This window comes from Saccoglossus kowalevskii, chromosome 15 (genome assembly GCF_978046115.1).
Source record: "Saccoglossus kowalevskii chromosome 15, keSacKowa6.1, whole genome shotgun sequence".
Lineage (NCBI taxonomy): Eukaryota > Metazoa > Hemichordata > Enteropneusta > Harrimaniidae > Saccoglossus > Saccoglossus kowalevskii.
Window position 1 is genome coordinate 16864645 of NC_140655.1, and position 21281 is coordinate 16885925.

Here is a 21281-nt window from a genome sequence, read left to right on the forward strand (position 1 = left end):
ATTAATTAATTTACTTCTCGTAACTCTAGTATATAAATCGATGCTGTACGAAATTTGGAATATTACTGGCTGCCTCGTAATACTAAATCACTTTTTATTCAGCATGCGTTTGAACAACATACTGCGCGCCTCTCACTTAGTGTCTGACTATTTTACATCCGAGACAACGTGCTCACAAAATCGGTAGAAATATGACACTGCGTATCACTTCGGGTCAGAACTTTCACGATGTTAAATTCCAGTGTAGGTGTCGGCAGAGGGCGCTACACACTTCACTTTGTTAAACTGGTGGAACCATTAAAAATAAAACGTTATTTGTATTAGTTAAACACCAATTTACAATAAAATCATATCTCTCACAAAATATAATCGATTGATCATTGCTTTAAAGGCAATTGCATGCCTTTCGTCCACATTCATTTGGGTAGGTTACCAGGCAATGGGGAAGAATCTTTCCAAAACGCCTCACAACTTGAAGTCATGAATTCGTGACAACCGGATCCAAATCTCTTCAAAAATTTGAACGATTTGGCGTTGTCTCGACGTTAACCCCTGGGAATAATAAACTGATTTTCTATAAATCTCATCGTCTACAATGTTTCCTGTAAATCATATTCAAATAAATATTTTTAATATTCAAAAATTTGAGTGATAGATTTTATGTAAATAGAAGTTTCCAACGATTAATTAACTTTATGGCTATGGGGATGTAGCTCAGTGGTAGAGCGCTCGCTTCGCATGTGAGAGGCCTCGGGTTCAATCCCCGACATCTCCATTTCCTGTCTTACTTCCGTGATATGTGACAAAAACTTATTAGTTAGCATTATTTTATCCAAAAAACGTGAAACTGTGTGATGGAAAAGTCGTTTATTATTATTGATAAGAATCCTACTGTTGTTAAAACGTTTAAAATACATTGTAATTAAGTCTGGCATTTATCTCCCACAGTGCATTGCGCAATAACATCTCAGAAGTGCAAAATTTCATTAGGTTCTTTTTCGTAAAGACAGGGCACAGTGCGTGAGTTCAGCAGTAAGCATTGTCCAAGTCAAGGTGCCTATTCCGATAGAAATTATAGCGCCATCCTACGGTTGTAACTATTTATTTTTTTACGGAGAAAAACACGTTAGACAGAGAGGGAGCTATTCATCACATGACTTTATCCCATCATTCTTGTCGCAAGAAGAAGATACAATGGCCGCCATGTTAGGTAAGTGAGGCGTTGTCGAGCGCACTGATTCTTGATTATTTTATTTTATTACCTTTTACGGGATCCCGTCTTCACGTAATTTGTAATTCGTAGAATGTAAATAACGGTCACCGATACTATTGCACGGTTATTTTTAAAAGCGGTTGATTTTTTACGTTTTAGACCTATTTCCGGCCGGTGGCAGGCGTGGTACTCGACGTTGAATGGGGGCACCAGTGGGGACGCTCTTTGACCGGGTCTTTGGACCCCCCTCGGGAGATTGTCTGCCGTTATCCTTGTTGTTTCATAATTGATTGGATATTAATTAACGAGCCCGGATTATGAAATGATTTTTTTTAAAGTATTTTGCTTTCTTTATACCCCACAATTGTAGTCCAAAAGTGGGTGGAACCTACTTAAATATCTTAAGTGAACTAGTACTACATTTACTAGTACACTCATGATGCAGACTGTACCAATTCATTTGTCGCCTTCAACATACATTACGATTGAAATTATACGTCTTTCTAGATATTCCTGCTAAATTTTCAATGTCATTCAAGCTGGCAAATTATAAATTTGTGTCAAGATGTATGTAAGTGTGGTTATTGTGATATAAAAATAACGACTCAATCCATTAACGATGGTACAATAAGTGTACATGTTTGATTTCAACAATTACATACTGTAAAATACTTTATTTTCGCTTGGAACTAATTTTCACTGGAGGAATGATTTAGTGAAAATAATATCCACGAATATACCTTTTTTCCTATATTTTACATCTAACTCAGTTAAAAATCAGTGAAAATAAATTTCATACAAAACACCCAAAAGTCTGTTCAGCGAAAATAAATTCCAGCTAAAATAATGTATTTTACAATAAATGAAAATAAGTACCGGTACATATAATTCTAAATGACAGAATCCTAGTAAGCAAAAAATCAAAAGAATATGGTATAATTTAGCGAGGGTCACAGAAGTAGTTCAGTTTGGCTATTCAAATCTATAACCATATGCAATTTTTCATTCTTAATCACTGCTGTATCTATTGATACGGCATACGTAATCTCCGATGATTGTTAAATTAAATTTATTAAATGATTATCAATTCCCATAATTTCTTGTCAGGGCTGGGAACGTAATAATGTACCATATTTCAATCAGTTATTTGATAATCTATTATCATGTTCTTAGTGATTCGTTGATAAAATTGGTTGAAAACAAAACTCAAGGATGCTATTGATGAAGGGCCATTGCCCAAAACGTCTGATTATATCGAATAATTATCGAGTACTTTTATTACCAACTACCACTTATTTTATCATGAAAACTGTTCATAATTTTTTTGTAGTTCAGTGTAGTCAGGCAGTGTTCAGGGTTCTCCCCAGAAAAAATGCATAGCGCCGGGGCTAATTTGCATAATAATTTGCATATCATTTACATATCTTTCCTTTATTGATTAACAGAACTTATTTACAATTATGAATATTAGTGAGCTCAGTCACAGGGCAAATATTTTTTTTAATGGAATCAACACATTATGTTTCACAATTTAGAAGAGTTTGAAACATTCTCGAAATACAAATGCTACAGACTAAAAACAAACACAAATACATTATTGTTGCAATTTAATTGTTTTGTAAAACGTTGAAGGAAACGCATTCAAGACGTTAAGCCAGATTTATGTTCACGAATCTCATAATTTTATTCACTCCAAAACATTCTCCTTCAAAAAATCGATCACGTAATTAATTGACGTATTGTTGTAATTTATTATTCGTACCATCAACTTCTAAAACGTTTACAATTACAGTAATGAGCGAACAAATAAAGCTTCAAAACGATCATCAAAGTTACGACGTGACATAACTTACTTGGCCATGTTATACACCAGTTATAGCAATAATTCCTCAACAAATTTTACATCTTTTTTTTTTTGATATGAAATGTAAGTAAAATCCGACTTATTTTTATCGGGAGCGATTGTTTTTGATCACTTGATCGCTTCTGTAAAAAAAAACAGACCCGCCATGATGTTTGTGAAACATTAGCATGTGTCCTTTGACCCGATGGATCAAGAATTCCATTAACCAATCAAAATGCCGCATGGTAATGCCGGTAGAACCCGAAGTTTTCCGAATGGTAGTGATCATAAAAATTACATTGCGGAAGTAAAGCGATGTCGTAGCACGATGTGTTGGCATCGATTTCAATTGAAAACTGCATGACAGCTTTCGAAAGAGATTATTTGCAATTTTTAAAAGGTAAATTAGGTCTTGAAAGAAGAGTTTTTACATGATTCGCAATGATAACAGTTCAAATGTATTTTACCAAATCACGCAATAAACACGTTGTTTTTTTCTTGAGTAGCGTGAACTGATCGTGAACTCTGATTGGTATATCGAGGTGGAATTGATTTTGAAATAATTTTAGCTTTCAATCTAAAGACTGTGTCTATCGCAGAAAGTATTTACTTACAAACAAAGAGGTGCTAATTCCACAAATTTGACTAGCTGCTACGTATCGTGCGACTAGGTGTATTGTTTATAAATTATAATCCACGACTGGCAGGATGCGTGTCGGTCGGTACGTAATTATACCAACAATCAGACAATAGTCCTCGTCGGAAGCATTTCCGTAGTGGTCACTAATTTTGAGTGACGGTCGGGGCCGACCGGCGTGGCGAACAAAGCTTTTTCACATCTGATATTGGCATGTCAAATATGAAATCAAGTGCCAAGGTGGGAACACATAGCGCCGAGGTCCCAAGTGAAGCGCCGAGATTCATAGGTATAGCGCCGCGGACCTCGGCGCTAAAAAGCCCTGGGGAGAACCCTGGTGTTGTGTAAATAATATATATACTATAATATTTATATCGGTTTAATCAGTTTTCAATTGCGACCTTCTTATAACATTAGCATCCTAATTGCAGATAACAGAAAAGCAGAACAATAAATACAATGCAGATGATCCACATGTTGCATTGTTATGTAAATTAGCAATTATTGTTTCATCCAGTGAGAAAACTGGCTGGATAGGCTATTGGAAAATATCCAATGAACTGTATCACAGGATAGAAGCACCATAGCGTACAAGATAAATTTGCCATTTTAATATTGTCACATTTAATTTGACACACCAGGCTTCATAAATAACTGGTGATCCTTTTATTTTCACAGGTAGATGATTGTATCATTATAATTTCAATACAAATTAACAGTCACCATGATTGGAGGGTTGTTTATATACAATCACAAAGGTGAAGTCCTTATATCAAGGGTGTACAGAGATGATATTGGGTGAGTTTACAAATTGGTCGATATTCACTGAAATTGGATGTACATGTATGTGGTGAACTAGTAAAAATGTATCAAAATTGTAAAAGCTCTCCATATTCCAGTGTTCTCCCCAAACTTCATGTCAAGCATCACGGTAAATTTGCATAACAATGCATTTAATAAGCATACCCCCGGTACTTTTATTTGCATAATAATCAGTTTTTCCCAACAGACATTGTCAATCTACAATTAATTAAAGACAAGATATTGTTATATCTGATAAATTTTATATCATTTTACTGCATTGTATTTTATGTTTTTGTATCAAGTCAAATAAAGTTTGAAATAGAACAGCATAAAAATGAAAAAAAAAATGAAAGACTTGTGTTATAGCCAGTCAGTGAATATAATGTTATCCATGGATGTAACTGGTCCCTGTGGGTTCATCATTGTGTACAAGTTTTAGTGCCCATGTCACTGTTGGTTCATATAAACGTTGAGGAAAACATTTTTTGGTCAAATTTACAAAGTCGGCGAGATATCAAAATATGTTGAAATTAATAATTAGAATAAAATTCTACAATGGCATTTCGGCACTAATAGTCGACGATTTTTCATTGCAATATAACTTGTGAGTAATGCTACGATCACTGTAACATTGTAAGCTGACGGCATTGCGTTGAACGGGTATTCACCGCTGCTATTGCGATCATCGGTATCTGACTTTTTGGTGTGAAATACACAAAATGTTTATTAAAACGATTCATTGACGATTATCACATGCATTACATCAAAATCTCCAACGAGATGTTGTTTTTAAACATCGCGGAAAAACATGCACTCTAAGCCACCATCTTTGTTACCTCGATCCGAACCCCCTGTAACCCAGCATGCATCGGTCACAATATTGCAACATGCATTATGTCGCCTTAGAGCGGCGTTCTTCGGTACTAAGGCACCCTATGAATGGGGTATTCGTTTTTTCTTAACCTGTCTCGTCTGCTGTTGAGTTATTCACACTTTTCTTTCCAATGCGACTTAATTTCACTTGTTTTTTTTTTAAATTTTGGGGTGATTAATGTCACCGGCGATTAAGTGATAAAAAAATTGGAGTGCAGCAAATCAGAGTTGATCTTTCTGACGTTCGCCGTGACTTGTTTTGTCACATTGTTGCCGTTGTGTGCAATGGGCAAATTATTGCTACTCTAGTATTTTTTTTGGATTTGGAGGCTCTGCACCCTTGAAAGACTTCGCAACTTCTTGCAGACTTCCGGTTTTATCACTGTCTTTGTATGGCTAACAAAAGCGGGATTACCTTTCGATCAATACATGTTATTGTTTTAAATACGTGCAAGACGAGACTGACACTTGTAAACAAAGCAATAAGCATCACAGGCGAGTGACTAAGCGTCACGGACAAAGGGCAAGCATCACGGCCGAGTGTCCAAGCGTCACAGTACAGTGTCGCTTCAGAGGCCTGAAGAACATTGTATTCTTATTAGTGTTGTCCAGCAATAAATAATTTGAGAGATAGTTATCAAATATTTGCACTATTAGAACTTAAGAAGACTATGTACATGTAGTCTAATTGTCTATGTTGTGCTTTTTATTGGACATGCACTTCTACTAGACAAAATACAGTAGTTCAAAAGACCAATGGCTATGGGGAGGAAATGTGTTAACTCCATATATCTCAAAATTTTTCTTGGTGATATGTGGTTAAAAAAAAAGGAATAGTGACTTACAAGGTATTTTTTGATGTCTAGATTATTTAAAAAATGACAATAGTTTTGGTCGATTTTTATTGAGGATATGTGTGTAAACTGCTGCTAAAATGACATTTTATGGATGTTATTTTACTGTTTTCCCCCAAAAAGTTCCCATTCTGTTGACTAATACTAAAACTAATAATTATAGATGCTTATTTTGACACAAAATATTGCTACTGTTGTATGTGCTAAAATATGTGCATACCGTAAAAACCCGCAAATAAGTGCCACCCTCAATTAAGAGCCACTCAGTGAAAATTTGTTACATTTGACCCTCCATTAAGAGCCACCAAGAGTTGAGTGGTTTTGTCAATAAGAACCCTGAAATAAGCGCCAGCCGCCAGGTTGTTTACAATCAGGCAGACACCGAGCTTGTCGTGCCTCACTTCCACCCTGCATTGTTTATTGCCCCATAGAAGGTGTGAGACAAATAAAGATTATCCCCATAACTTGCCTGATGTCCTGTGTAATTGAGAACGGAAGAATGATAGACGAAAGAAATGAACTGAGAGCGTGAATGTGACTGTCAACTTGTCCATTTTATATTTCTGACACACAATCGACCAATTCACAAACTATTCATAGTAACTACTAGTATGTTTTTTGCCGAAACACCGAAGGATCACGTTGAGATATTCCATGGAGCTAGCTCCATGGATATTCATTGTCAATGTTGTCTTTATAACCAAGTAAAGAACGTCACGATTTTAGAACGCCTTTATCGGAAAATCGGAGGTATCGAAAATACATTCTCACAGACGGACCGGAACAGGAAGTCAGCAGAAAACAAAAGATTTTTTCCTTAGCGTGGGGGAAAACAGAGGTGTTAATCCGGTCCTGGCAACGTTTGAGGGATCGTGACGTAGCTCCGACCAGGGAGCTGTAATGCTCCGACTGTGAGAATGTAATGATTACGCAGCCCACTCTCGCTGATCGTGATTTTGGGTTATTTTTTGCATTTCATTTGAGACGTTCGTTTTGGGGTGATTCGAGACAAAATCTTCAGGGAAGTAACAAAATAACTGGCATTAGTTTGGAGAGGACTCTCTTGCCGAAAATAATCAAAATTGAAGTCGAATGGATTAGTTCCACAAACTTGCGCGATCAACTTGTCTTACAGCAAAGTGAAGTCTACGTGACCCGCTGACCCAAATATTTAAATTAGCTATTTGTGAGAATTGAAAATAATCTGAACTTGTACCAATCAGAAAATGCCTTGTAACAGGCCTGGGCTTTCGTGAATGATTTCGTCTCTCCGATTGGTCACAGGAAATTATTTTTAATACATGTAATTGTTACTTTCTCGGTATCGTTTCGTATTTGGTTATATAGGGGTGGGGCTATAGTTTGACCCCGTTTGCGTGGACTGTGAAGTACGTGAATATCATTAACATATCATTATAAGCTGGCTTGATTATGAAACAGGAAATATAAACCAAAGCTGTACTGTCAGACGTCTAGCGCAATTAAAACAATGCCCAAGTACCCAAGCTGTAAAAATCTATAGAAAAACGTGTTTTTATTTATTGTTTTTGCCATAAATACAAGTGATTGGGCATCATTTTCTTCATTCGTTCCATGCTTGCTTTGCAAGTATGTCTTCTCCTGTCGCTGCTGGTCAGATCAATTCTATCCGAAACTATTTTATATCGTCACCAAATCAACCACAACGCCAGCCACAGCCACCCAAGTTATTCCCAGTTTTCAAGAAAAAAGTTTGCCGTACCAAACTTGGTAAACAATTGTACAACGGAGGTACAAGTGATTCGAGTGTAGGGTCAGACACTGAAAGTGCTACCAAATCCGACTTCAGGCATTGCTACACATTATCGATGAAACGTCGAATCGTCGTATTTATTTGACATTTGTTATTCCCATAACAGTATTTTTACAGAATAAATTAATTGCAATGATACATCATTAATAATTACTTGTCTATTTTGGTTGTGTGTGTGTTTGCCTATCCCCTTCCCTATTTCACAATGAACAAGTTTGATGACCCTGGTTTAAGAGCCACTGGCTACAAAGTTGTCAACATGTTACCTCAAATAAGCACCACCCAGAAATGAAAGTGTTACAAAGTGGCTCTTATTTGAGGGTTTTTACGGTATATGAAAACTCACGAGCAGCATTCTACCTTAATAGAAAGGTGTATTACTCAGGATCAATATTATTGATTTTAAGTTTAGTTTGTTCACCTTGATATATATGACAAATGTATCGCATCTTGAGAACAGTTTCTAGTGTTATTGTGTTTTAAAATTGCTACTGGTAACTTCAACTGCACTCAAAGGGTAGAGCCTGAGTACAACAGTACACATCATAATTTATCTATATTGTGTTTAGTTCAAATGATCTCACAAAGCATGTGTTATTTAATAAATTATTCATAAGGGTGTTCAATTTGGGCAAACAGATAAAGTAAATGAAAACTAAAAAACTCACAGGCGTATTTGTAAACGGTTGTTGAAATAAATTCTTGTAGGTTTTTTCAATCACTTTTTGGGGATTCAAAACAAATCACTGAAAAGTACATCTTTCTTGTGCTGTCCTGCATTCATAACGTCAGTTCTAGTAAGTTCGTAATATCTAACAATGTGACACTTTTGTTATTCCCACTTTTTTTTAGGCGAAATGCAGTTGATGCATTCAGAGTCAATATTATCCATGCACGTCAACAAGTACGATCACCTGTCACCAATATAGCTCGCACCAGCTTCTTCCACATCAAACGTTCCAACATCTGGTTAGCGTGTGTCACGAAACAGAATGTCAATGCAACAATGGTCTTTGAATTTCTCATCAAGATGGTTGATGTGATGCAGTCCTACTTTGGCAAAATAAATGAAGACAACATTAAAAATAATTTTGTTCTTATCTATGAACTACTTGATGGTAAGTACATTTATTTGCTGCAGTATCCTCGGGGGCGGAGCTATGTCACAAGACGATCCACGTTGCTAAGACGTGCACGTTGCGGAATCTTGAGCGAACAGCTGGTGAATATTTGAGAAAACAACAGTAACTCAACTTTGAAGTAATCCTAAACAATCAAATTTATACATGTTACACACTTAGGGCTAATCTTGTTACACTGTTCAGAGGAGTCTCAACAACAATCCCAAAGTACCGTTTTCTGAGAGTTTTCGGCCTTTGTTTTCACTGTGATATATGCCATGCGGTGAAAATCCCTGGATGTCCACCCCCGAAAATAGACAGCTACAACAATTGTAATATAAAAAATGAACTGTTTGAAAAAAACAAAAATGATCGAGGGAGAGAGTCACTTGTATTTTGTCCTGTCATCACTGTCCCGAATACCATGATTACATTTTCTCTTCAAACCATGTTCAATCCTCTCTCGTCATCACAACCATTGTTCCTTTGACCTACAAGTCTTGTGGCTGTCTTGTTCTCAGCAGGTTCTCGTCAAGAAGAACACTAATTTGAAACGCATTAAGGTAGCGGAATAGTTTTTTGGGCACTTTTCACATTTTTTTTTGAACATACATTAGTGTATTTATTTTATTGAAAAAATAATATCTTGTACCAGTGTTCTCCCCAGGCTCAGAGGCAAGCATGGCAGTCTAATTTGCATGCTAATTTGCATACTGATTTGCATATTTTTCAGGATTCACTCTCACAAAAACAAACATACAAGACAGTATTAAAATGTATGAGAGACTTTATTTAAATTACATAATACTTTACATAATATACCATAATTTGACAAGATCGTCATTTAATGTGAACTGTTCCATAAAACTTAGTCTAAACTAATCCTTCTGACTTTGTTGTGCTCCAAACATTGGCTGCCTTACTGTAGTTAAACTCGATCGTCATAGACTTGCACGGGACTTTATTCCATAAAGAACATCCACTCTTTGCAATCATGTTGTGCTTTGAGCATTAACTGCACAACATTCCTAGTGGGAAAAAATGATATATAATAAAAAAAACAACAATAAGGATTGAGGTTCAAATAAATGTAAACATAACGATTGAATTGTGCCACAATCGGGAACCCAGTGCCGTATGGATAGCATTTCGTCTGCAAAACATGTTGTTTACATGTTGGTTTTGTCAGGTCAACGACAAGGAGACAAGGGAATTTCGAGGAAAAAAAACATGAGGTCACTATTCAATTAAAATTAAAACGTAACGATAGAATTATGTATACAAATCGGGATTCCATCGATCATAGCGCGTGATGATAGCAGCTGTCGTTCGCAAGACGTTGACAGGCCGCCATCTTGGAAATACCTACACAGGTCAACATGTGACCGGAAGATTACAAAATTCGATTTTTTTTTGCTTGGACAAATTATAACATACGCGTACCCATTAATCTATGAAGATATCCATAAATAATCTAAAAAAAGTTGACAGTAACGAGTGATGTTTTTTTTTCATGTCGTGTCTATACCAGCCTCGTGTCTAAGATGTTGATTGAAATCGGTGTAGGCCTACCATGTTCGGTGTTCTTACGATCGGCAAAACATACACACACTGGCATTTTATTTCTAAAATTACGAAATCTTACCTGAACAATTGACCTTAACCAGGGAAATGTCTTTCCACGACTCATCAAAACCAGCCTCACGCCGTTTCCGTGTTTCTACACACTTCCGTTTCTGTGCTGTGCTAGCGGTGATTGTACGTTTTAGCCGGGCGGCATCACCTTTTTTTCCTTTACATGTTTTGTCATATAGCATCTCGGTGTTTGCAACTTGAGTGACAATTTGTTCCCCATTGACAGCATCTGTACTTCACACGTGTTTAACAATGTGACTGCTTAATTTGTCCCGGCAAGTTCAAACCGCCGTGGCGTAGACGGTGATAATTTATGCAGTGCTACGTGTGAGCGGGTCAAATGGACGTAAACAATGCATCCTATTAGCATGGCGGTGAAGTTGTAAGCATGGCAGTCCGAGCCCAAGCGTGATGGCCGGGTCGCCAAGCATGGCGGTGCCGCCATGCTTTGTTCTATGTGGGGAGAACACTGTGTACAAGTAAACTGGTTTTTTCCTTGTGGGCAAACAAATACCCAAGTTTTTTGTTTATCCAGTGTACACCCCACGAGTGCTTCTCATTAATATTCATGGATAACAAACATAACTGAACTGGGGCTAAGCTATTTACAAACAACTGATAAGATATCTGTTTGTAGTTTACACACAGCTGATAAGATGTGTGCACTGCTTCGTTTCAAGAGGAGGAAGCTGTACAGCAAAAACAAAAACAAAAAACACTTTCGAAACACAACAAATTTTGTATAAACAAAATAGTACATGAGTGTATCACATGTTACCGGATTTTGCCATAAATTCGCCCGGGCCGTTTAACGGCAGTTTGGTATTTTTTAAGATTTTTTTTTAAATATTTTGGGAAGACAAATTTATGTTCTAAATGTTATTTTAATAAATCTGTTGTCAAAATAAAAGTACAATGTCACAGTTGGAGATTTTTTATTTTTTTTTATTTCTGTTTGATACATTATATGCTTTTTAGGATCAGATCAGGGGGCCTTGACCCTTACCGAGTTCCGTGTTGATTGACATTCAACGAGATCCGAATTTTTAATTTGATGGCTGGTTTGAATATATCCACTTTTACAGTGACCAATATAAGCGTTTGGAAATAGCATAATTATATTGCGTGAGTGAAAGAAGCCAGTGAAACAGCGTGTTCTATTTATTTCTAACGCGCATGGGCGGCGTCTTTGATTGCGATTGTTTTGTATTTTTGTCTTCGAAATGTATCACTCGCTGCGTTGTTTTTGGGGTCACGTCTCGCAACTGAAAGTCCAAGCTGACTTTGTTTTGGCTGTAAAACTAAAAGCCCCCATCGTCGGATTCGTCAGCGTCATTCACAAATACTTGAAGGGCATCTGTGATATCTTCACCTTCAAACTGTCTTCGTCTAAAAAGTCAAATTCGCCATCTTCTTCTCCACAGTTAGCTTCCCCAGCTAACACCTCTTGAAGTTTGCTGTTCAGTAATTTACTTTCATTGACTCCACCGTCATTCACAGCAGTTTTCGTTTCCTCAACGGCGGTACTCACAATGGTAAAGGATGTTTCCCAAGATAGTACGACGTATTCAATGCGTAAGTGTGAATTATAAACAGACCAGAAAAGTCCGGTTAAAGCAAAAAAAGACGACAAAAAGACACTTTGAAGCCCCGTCATAGCCGTAACAAGAAACCACGTGGGGTTGTTTAGTGTCTGTCAATATTTTAGAACACTGCATTTTCATTGGTCGAATTACGTTGAAAGAGTCGTCAATTGAAACAAATATTACAGTCTGTTGACAGTGATTGATCACTGTTATCATCATGAGAAAAAAAGATTTATCCGCAATATACTTGCTGTTGGGGAGCCACACTACGGTAGCTTCCTTTGCCGAGATCGCCAGAATCTTCACGATAAAGTGGCAAGTTTAAAACTTGATGCAGCACAATTATTTTCGAACATAATGGACTTGAATTTAGCTGATGGTGGTTGTTACTATCTTAAAATAAAATCAAACCAAAGTCCGACGTACCTGCAAAAAGAGTGCATGTAAATGTGCTGTAAGACGAACACTTTGGTAAGGAGGGGCAGAGTTTCCTTCGAATTTGTCTGAAAATCGCTTTAGGCTTATTCAGGTAAAATGAAAACTAAACTTGCACGAACACTACAAAAGGTCCCTCCCGAAAATAACAAGTCCAACAAAAACGGTCTCGTCGGATGATGATTTACAATATTTTCGTGTTGAAAATTTACTCTGCATTTCTTCCAATTCCACACATAAAAAAACTTACCCCACAGCCGTCATTCCATTTTCTTATTCTACTGTAATCTGCGCAAGTTTGCTCGCGGGAGTCTGATAATTATTGTCGGAAAGTGTTCTTGTGTCTCTAAAAGACTTTGAAACTTGTGGAATACTCAAGAAAATAAGTTTGCAAATAAAACGGCCCAAACATAAATACGCTATGTTGACAAACACTTCAACAGCCCAGTGTAGTATTTGTGTTGTTTGCTACCTGCAAACAGAACCGCCCACTTTGCATAATCCCAGCTGTAATGAATGATGTCACCGTTCGTTATCAGCACAGACCGTGTCAAAACTCCATAGCGTGAAAGAAAACGGTAAAAATACAGTTTTTTCACAGACATAAATGTCGAATCATGATTTTTTCTGAAAACAACCTTCAAGGTAATTTATTTACTGTCAACCTATATAATTGTTGCTGCTAAAACGGGAGTTAACCTTGATTGAAGTTTAAAATCATGAAAGTGCCGATTTCTCGGTGTTCGATTTCTGGCAATTGCCGTTGACCTAATTTGAAATGGCGTTTCAGTGAGTAGCGCTACGATGTCGCCGTTTGGCTTTCCGTACTCTCGAATATGTTGGCTTCGTATCCGTATTTACATTTTTGTGAAATTCTATTGCGTATTTTCACAAACCTCGCGCAAACCACCGGTATACACTAACTTCAACACCAAAAAACGTGCTTGAAATTTTCCATTTTCGGAGAGGAAAAAAAAAGTTAATTTAAAAAATAGAAATACGGATTTAAACTTCATGACCTTTGCTTCAAAACAGTGTAAAGTTTTTGGCCGCATGCATGACCGTAGAGCTGACATTTAAAAATGTATTCACGTTAGTTAATTATCAGCCGCGCCGATTTTCAGAATCACGTGACGCTAAAACAAACAGTGTTCACAAAATATTAATAATAGAAAAGTACAAGTCAAGGGCTTTCCAAACATATATAGATTGTATAGGTTCTTGTAAAATTTACTCCGATTATAGATGTTTACATTTTCCATGCCAAAAAACTATCTCGCTACCTTAAAGCAACCAGCAAATTGTACACAGTGTTTGCCACTAATGTCAAAGAGTTGGTCTTCAGAGCCTGCAAATTAAAGGAGTTGTTGGACCTGCTTGAATGTTGTTGCCCCCTCCCCCAAACAAAATTAAAGGAGTTGATGGATCTGCTTGTATGTTGTTGCCCCCTCCCCCAAACAAAATTAAAGGAGTTGTTGGACCTGCTTGTATGTTGTTGCCTCCTCCCCCAAACAAAATTAAAGGAGTTGTTGGACCTGCTTGTATGTTGTTGCCCCCTCCCCCAAACAAAATTAAAGGAGTTGTTGGACCTGCTTGTATGTTGTTGCCCCCTCCCCCAAACAAAATTAAAGGAGTTGTTGGACCTGCTTGTATGTTGTTGCCCCCCCCCCCCCTCCACAATATATGAACACAAAATAAAAATACTGTAAAAATAGATGCATGCTGTGTATTTTTGGTGGCTTGCAGAGAAGTTTGTCACCATAAATGTGTGTCATCTTGATCAGTGTTTGTCATTTTTACGGACATCATTCAGATAACTGATATACTTTGTGATATTTTATCATATCCATTCTTTCTTTGTTTCAGAAATTCTAGATTATGGATACCCCCAAAACACAGACACTGGAATATTGAAAACTTATATCACACAACAGGGTATCAAATCAGTGGTTAGTATGCACTTCTAAATTACGAATGTTTCCAGAACACAGCCAATAGAATTTATACAACAGAGAATTGCTGTCAATGTAGTGGATTTTGTTTTAGGCTTATGGCCATGAGCTTCGGAGTTTAAAAAATCGACCAAAAATCAAACAACGAGCATTCTGGGATGCATTTCCCAACACAGTTGAAGTGACCCTTGATTCAATTTTTCCATGCACTTGTGTTTGACATGGCATCAGCAGTTTCAGAACTTTAGTTTTGTTTAGTTTGAAATTGTGTAGAGAATTTGGAGACTATCTTTAAGGATATCAGGGCATATTCAGATATCATGTTTCCATTTTGAAATAAACGTGATATTTTGATTCTTGTTTTCACTGGATTTAGCATCTAAAAGCTATTGTCTGGATTACTGTTAATCTTTTTAGATTAGAAACGTTAAAGGGCGGTGGTCGTTGCACAGCGGTGTTCGAATTTTATGTAAATAAACAATGTATTTTACACGCGCTGTATACGTCGCTATGAGTCCCATATCGAACAGGACGCGGCGCGACCACTGTCGCTCTTTAAGAACTTTAATATACTTAATATAATAAGCTGAAATAACATTCTCCAAGCCAAAGAAAATTAGAAAACACATTTCTCTTGCAGTGCTCTCTCCAAGGCCTTTTAGACCTGATTGTTGTGACATCTTGAATTTTCATGTGGAATTGGCTAAGGTGTATCTATTTCTATATTCAGTTGCTTTATCAATTGCCAGACAATGATTAAACTTCATTATTATTTTTTTTTTGATAGACAAAGGAAGAACAATCCCAAATAACGAGCCAAGTAACCGGACAAATTGGATGGAGACGAGAAGGAATAAAATACAGGAGAAATGAATTATTTTTAGATGTCCTAGAATCTGTCAATTTATTGATGTCACCACAAGGTAATTTTTTTTGTTTTTTTCGCTTTTTTTTTTTTAAGTGTTAATATTCAATGCACAGTCTCATGGCTATTAGCAATACATGTGAGTGAGTATAATAATCATATTGAACATTCTATATCGTAAATGCCAGTGAGACAATAGTTTGATTAGATATATTCTATCACTTGTAATACTGTAGAATACTTTATTTTCGCTTGGAATTTATTTTCGCTATTTTTGCTGAAGGGATGATTCCGTGATGCCAGCGAATATACTTTTTTTCCTATATTTCACATTAAACTCATCAAAAATCAGTGAAAATAAATTCCATACAAAACTCCCAAAAAGCCTTTTCAGCGAAAATTAAATCCAGCGAAAATAAAGTATTCCACAGTATATCGCTATAACAGGACTAGTAATAAGTGCCCATGTGACAGGAATAGTAGATAAATCCTAACATTATGTGTAATGTTATCATAATTTAATACTACTTTTAATAGGACAAGTACTGAGTGCCCATGTGGCAGGAAGGGTTGTCATGAAAAGCTATCTAAGTGGTATGCCAGAATGTAAATTTGGTATGAATGATAAAATTACTTTAGATAAGCAGGGAAAAGCTGATGAAACAAAATCGTAAGTATTCATGTCAATACTGTGGCATTTAATAGCTCTGATCCTAAGTTTTAAATTAAAATGTGATATTGTATACTTTTGTTTTTTTCAATCTTAAAAAATTAAAAACTATTTAAGCTTTTACAAAATAAAAAGCATGCCTTCTGTGATGGTGGTTACTGGCAATGCCATGTTAAAACCCATACCTATGTTGTTATCGTTTGACAGTTTTTGTATTACACATTAGTTCAACACATTTGTTTGCAAACTTCTTAATTACGAAAAGTCAATTTGTTTGCATTTGGATAAGACTATGAATGAGGTGGGTTTAACCCTTATCTCGGACATAAGGGTTAATGGTAGAGGATTTGTAGGTTTGTATAGTCATTAATAATACCCAATTTTAAATGGTTCTCTTCTTACAGTAGCGGAAAAACTGCCATTGCAATTGATGATTGCACTTTCCATCAATGTGTGAAGTTGAGTAAATTTGAAACGGATCGCAGCATTAGTTTTATTCCCCCAGATGGGGAGTTTGAACTCATGAGGTAAGAGTTGTAAATCACTTGTTGGACTTTGAGATACAATAAAACTTGTCTGAACCAAACCCTCCATTCCAATACCTATAAATGCTAAAACTATACAAACCAGACACCCCCGTCAACAAGATGCCAGGGATTTTTTTAAACAAGCGCCCTCATGCCATGGCCATGCGCCCCCTTACCCTGGGGAGCAGATCCATGCTCTATTTTAACTTAGAATTATCAAAAACTCCACACCCTGGTAGAGAGAACCCTATCTCCCCCACTTGGTGCCGCCACTGAATTGCAGTGCTCCCTATTGCAGTTTTTTTCTAGAAAAAAACCAGAGATACCCCTGTAATTCAGTTTATTTTCTTCTAAAAAATGAAAAAGAAAACCAGTGAACTACATGTTACAGCAGCATGCACATTAAACTAAACAACATTTTCTATTGTAATAATCTTATGGCAAGCAATATGTTGACTTTAGGGCAGGCCCTGCTTACAACTGATGTTATATTTGTACAGTTCTAATGTAGTACATTTATTGATTCAGGTATCGTACAACAAAGGATATCAGCTTACCATTCAGAGTTATTCCATTGGTACGAGAAGTTGGCAGAACTAAGATGGAAGTAAAGGTTGTGTTGAAATCCAACTTCAAGCCTTCAGTGTTAGCCCAAAAGATTGAGGTATGTCATAGTTGTGTTGAAATTCAATTTCAAGCCCTCAGTGTTGGCCCAAAAGATTGAGGTATGTCATAGTTGTGTTGAAATTCAATTTCAAGCCCTCAGTGTTGGCCCAAAAGATTGAGGTATGTCATAGTTGTATTAAAATTCAATTTCAAGCCCTCAGTGTTGGCCCAAAAGATTGAGGTATGTCATAGTTGTATTAAAATTCAATTTCAAGCCCTCAGTGTTAGCCCAAAAGATTGAGGTATGTCATAGGATTTATGGAAAGTGATCACTGACATTAGATAACACAGGAATATGTTTGTGGTTGGGAGCTTGTTCACTTTGTACTCTCCATACTTCATGCACAGGAGTGTTTAATATTTTAGTGCCATGTGATGTCCTGTTAACATACTTGATCTGAAAAATGTCATTTGATGTACGTTTTCCCTCACTAGGTGCGTATTCCCACTCCTTTGAATACAAGTGGTGTGCAAGTTATTTGTATGAAAGGTAAAGCCAAGTACAAGGCCAGTGAGAACGCCATAGTGTGGAAGATGAAACGTATTGGTGGAATGAAAGAATCACAAATCAGTGCTGAGATTGAATTACTCCCTACGTCAGAGAAGAAAAAATGGGCTCGCCCGCCAATATCCATGAATTTTGAGGTGAGTAATAAAAAAAAAAATACGTCTGTGTCATTTTGATGGATAAATTCCCTGGATTCACTTATACTTTGGGCAGGAACTGATTGGTGTTTAACAAAGTGTATGGTCAATCTTTGCAAACCTTTTTTGGATAATTTTCATGCTAAACCGTGGACAATTCTGTTGAATTTTTGTGTATTTTGAAACCTCCTTATTATTGGTATGCGTGATCTAATATGTTTTTTTTCACCAATCAAATCACTTCAATATTTGGTGCAATTTGTCTTCTGCGCGGCTGGCCACGCCAACATAGGACATCCTTTATTTATGGGGCTAGGAAAGCTTGGAAAAACTGAAACAGTTATCCTGTCATTAATCCTTGAAAACATTCCCATTGCTATCAAGTCGTGTGTTTCAATTACTCAAAGGTCCCAATGAAATAAAAATGAATTTCTTCGTGTATTTGTACTTTGACTTCACTGATCAGCATTGTTATAACTGTTATGATTTGCTAATCTGACTCCTTGATGCCTCCAATCAAATCATGATGGTCAGAGATGCATTCAGTCAATCCCATATGTTTTGGTGGAAGATACTTTCATATGGGAATAATTATTCCCATAAATTGATCAATATTCACCTGTTCTGAGCATACAATTAAGCTATATGTGGAATTCTACTCTCATGTTTTTTTTCGTCACACTTCGTCGCAGGTGCCGTTTGCTCCATCCGGTCTGAAAGTACGTTATTTGAAAGTATTTGAACCCAAGCTGAATTATAGTGACCATGATGTTATCAAGTGGGTGCGGTACATTGGCAAGAGTGGTCTATATGAAACAAGATGCTGAAGAAGATACTTCCGTGCTATTAATAGACCATTTTCCGTACACTGCGAGAATCACGCGTTATGCGTGAAATTGAACGTAAAAACAGGACAAACAAAGGTCATAGCGTTGTAGTCGCGTCAAACATCACGTGGGATTCGACAAACGCAAAAGTATTTCGGGGACATTTCCATGCTTAATAATGTGCTGTGTCCACATTTGATGATAGGCAATTTCGATTAAGTGAGGGTATTCGGAAGCAATATTCCTCTGGCGAAGATCGGCCGGTCGGTGTGAGCTACGAAATAAGGAAATTCGAGTTCAAAATCAAATCGTTCGATTTTTGCGGCAGACGTTCGACGCGCGTCTTTCATGCATCTCGCGAGATCTCGCAATTGTACGGAAAATCACCTATTTATGTCAAGGTGGATAAGAACAAGGACAAGGAGATCCCTGTGAATTCATGATACATTGCCAAAATACAATGTACCATAGCACACAAATGTCCACAAAGATGTTGCTATATTTTGTATCCAGCATGTTTCACATATGGGATGAAAAACAACTTGTGGCTCATCAAGAACCATTTTTCACATGTGGTTAGAAAAATCCTAATTTTCTATTTCTGGTGTGAGATGTTATTTTAAAGGTACTTTTGTTCAGATTCATGTAAGTTTGTCTACCTTGTTGTTTATCCACCTTTGTAGTAATCCCTCAGTACAGAGTCCAGTATAAAATCTAACTGCCAACTTGTGTTGGTCATTTCTATTCTACATATAAAGTATGTAACCAATATTGTAAGATTATCATGGTGTGAACCCCTGACCCTGAATGCAGCGGCTATCCAACCTTTCTTTCATTTCTCCAGGCGTTGCATTTTTAAGCAAGTCACAGTGATAAAATTCACAATTTTATCTCAAATAGGGACTCCTCATATGAAGGTTCCTCTCTAATATTAGTGATCCAGGACGCAGAATTAATAGTTAATGCAATTTCTAAATTCCATTTTATCTAATATATCTTCAGACCTATTTTCTGCTTATTAATACATCTGTTCTGGAAACACTGGAGTGCATAATAAACAATTATCTTGTGCACTCAAAAAAAATTGAGGCTGACCACCCAGAACACCATTCAATAATAGGTTTTGTAATATTCTTGTACAATTTAAAACTGAGTTGTCGTCATCTGCGCATGCAAACAAACCCTTAAACCTTTGCATTTTTAGCGTCCATTGTTGTCGAAGCTTGCGACTCAATACTTGCGCATGCGCAGATGGCTTCCTCTCTGCTTTAACTTCTGTGATGAAAACCAATTGTGAAAATACTAGTTTCACATATATTCCGATGCATGCTTGGTTAGATTGTCTGTATAAAGGAGATTGTTCACTGCAGTCCTATTTTTGTTTTTCAGTGCATAGGTAGTATTTGAAATATATTCACTGTACTCGATTGTGAAAAGATCAATGTATTGTATGATATTGAATGTAATGATGAAATTATTAGTGTGTATAAAATAACTTGACTTCTCCTCTTTTTAATTGCACCAAATTCTGCTACCAATTTGCTGCATTGGATGGACTTCAGCTTTTACAGTGGGCATTTGGGGGTTTTAAACCTAATGTGGGGGGAAATAACTGAATTTGTTAATCTTGTGGATGGTGATACTAGAGTCGAAGTATGTTTGCTTCGTTTGGAATTTTAAAATAAAATGCCAGATGTATAAAACTACAATAAGCATGCCTCCAAATCAATCTACATGTAGAAGCAGATGATCCAACATTTACTTTAGTGAAGTTTACTCCAATCCTAGCTGAAATTCCCAAATAAAGTCCTTGACAGTGTAGCAGTATGAAGTCCCTTGTGTCAAAGTGATCTTCCTGTAAGGCAGTGTTATAATGCTACTATACATAGATGCTTTATATGCTGTATTTTTTTTTAAGATCATTGATGTTTGTGTTTTAATCTGTTACTCCTGAAGACTTGTCTTTATATCTGTATGCACTAAGCATGGACATGTATTGATTGTTGATTAGAACCATTGTATGAAAGCAATAATAAAAACTCGAGAAAGTGTAAGTTTTATAGTCTGTCTTTGCAATATTTTGGTATACTGCTAATCAAGAAGTCATTTTATATTTAGTGCATGTTACACTCAAATCAAACATGAGCATCCACCACCGCCATTTAATAATGTAACACACTTTTCGTGGTAACACCAAATTTATGATTTGTGTTCGAATGAACATTCTACAGCATGGTACTCCTATACGAGATGTTCCATTACTAAAACTGGTGCCATTTACAACCAGACTAAGAGCATTTCAATATGCTCTGTTAGTACCGTAAAATCTGTATTAG

At 36.6% G+C, this 21281-nt stretch overlaps 1 protein-coding gene and 1 non-coding gene across 2 annotated transcripts; both read left to right on the plus strand.

Annotated features, from left to right (window-relative positions):
* The first annotated feature begins 703 nt into the window (after positions 1-703).
* TRNAA-CGC (transfer RNA alanine (anticodon CGC)) lies at positions 704-775 on the plus strand. The gene has a single exon. It is a non-coding gene; the product is annotated as a tRNA-Ala (tRNA).
* Positions 776-1170: 395 nt separating this feature from the next.
* LOC100370859 (AP-2 complex subunit mu) lies at positions 1171-20999 on the plus strand. Its single transcript, XM_085490510.1, has 10 exons — positions 1171-1210; positions 4372-4491; positions 8869-9134; positions 14660-14742; positions 15533-15668; positions 16148-16280; positions 16685-16807; positions 17336-17471; positions 17909-18118; positions 18811-20999. The coding sequence occupies exons 2-10, from the start codon at positions 4418-4420 to the stop codon at positions 18943-18945; spliced, it is 1296 nt and encodes a 431-aa protein (XP_085346636.1). The 5' UTR covers positions 1171-1210; positions 4372-4417; the 3' UTR covers positions 18946-20999.
* The last annotated feature ends 282 nt before the right edge of the window (positions 21000-21281 follow it).

Coding starts and splice junctions, on each gene's coding strand:
- LOC100370859 (XM_085490510.1), top strand. CDS start 4,418: ATGATTGGAGGGTTGTTTATATACAATCACAAAGGTGAAGTCCTTATA. Junction 9,135..14,659: donor TATCTATGAACTACTTGATG/GTAAGTACATTT, acceptor TCTTTGTTTCAG/AAATTCTAGATTATGGATAC. Junction 14,743..15,532: donor AACAGGGTATCAAATCAGTG/GTTAGTATGCAC, acceptor TTTTTTTGATAG/ACAAAGGAAGAACAATCCCA.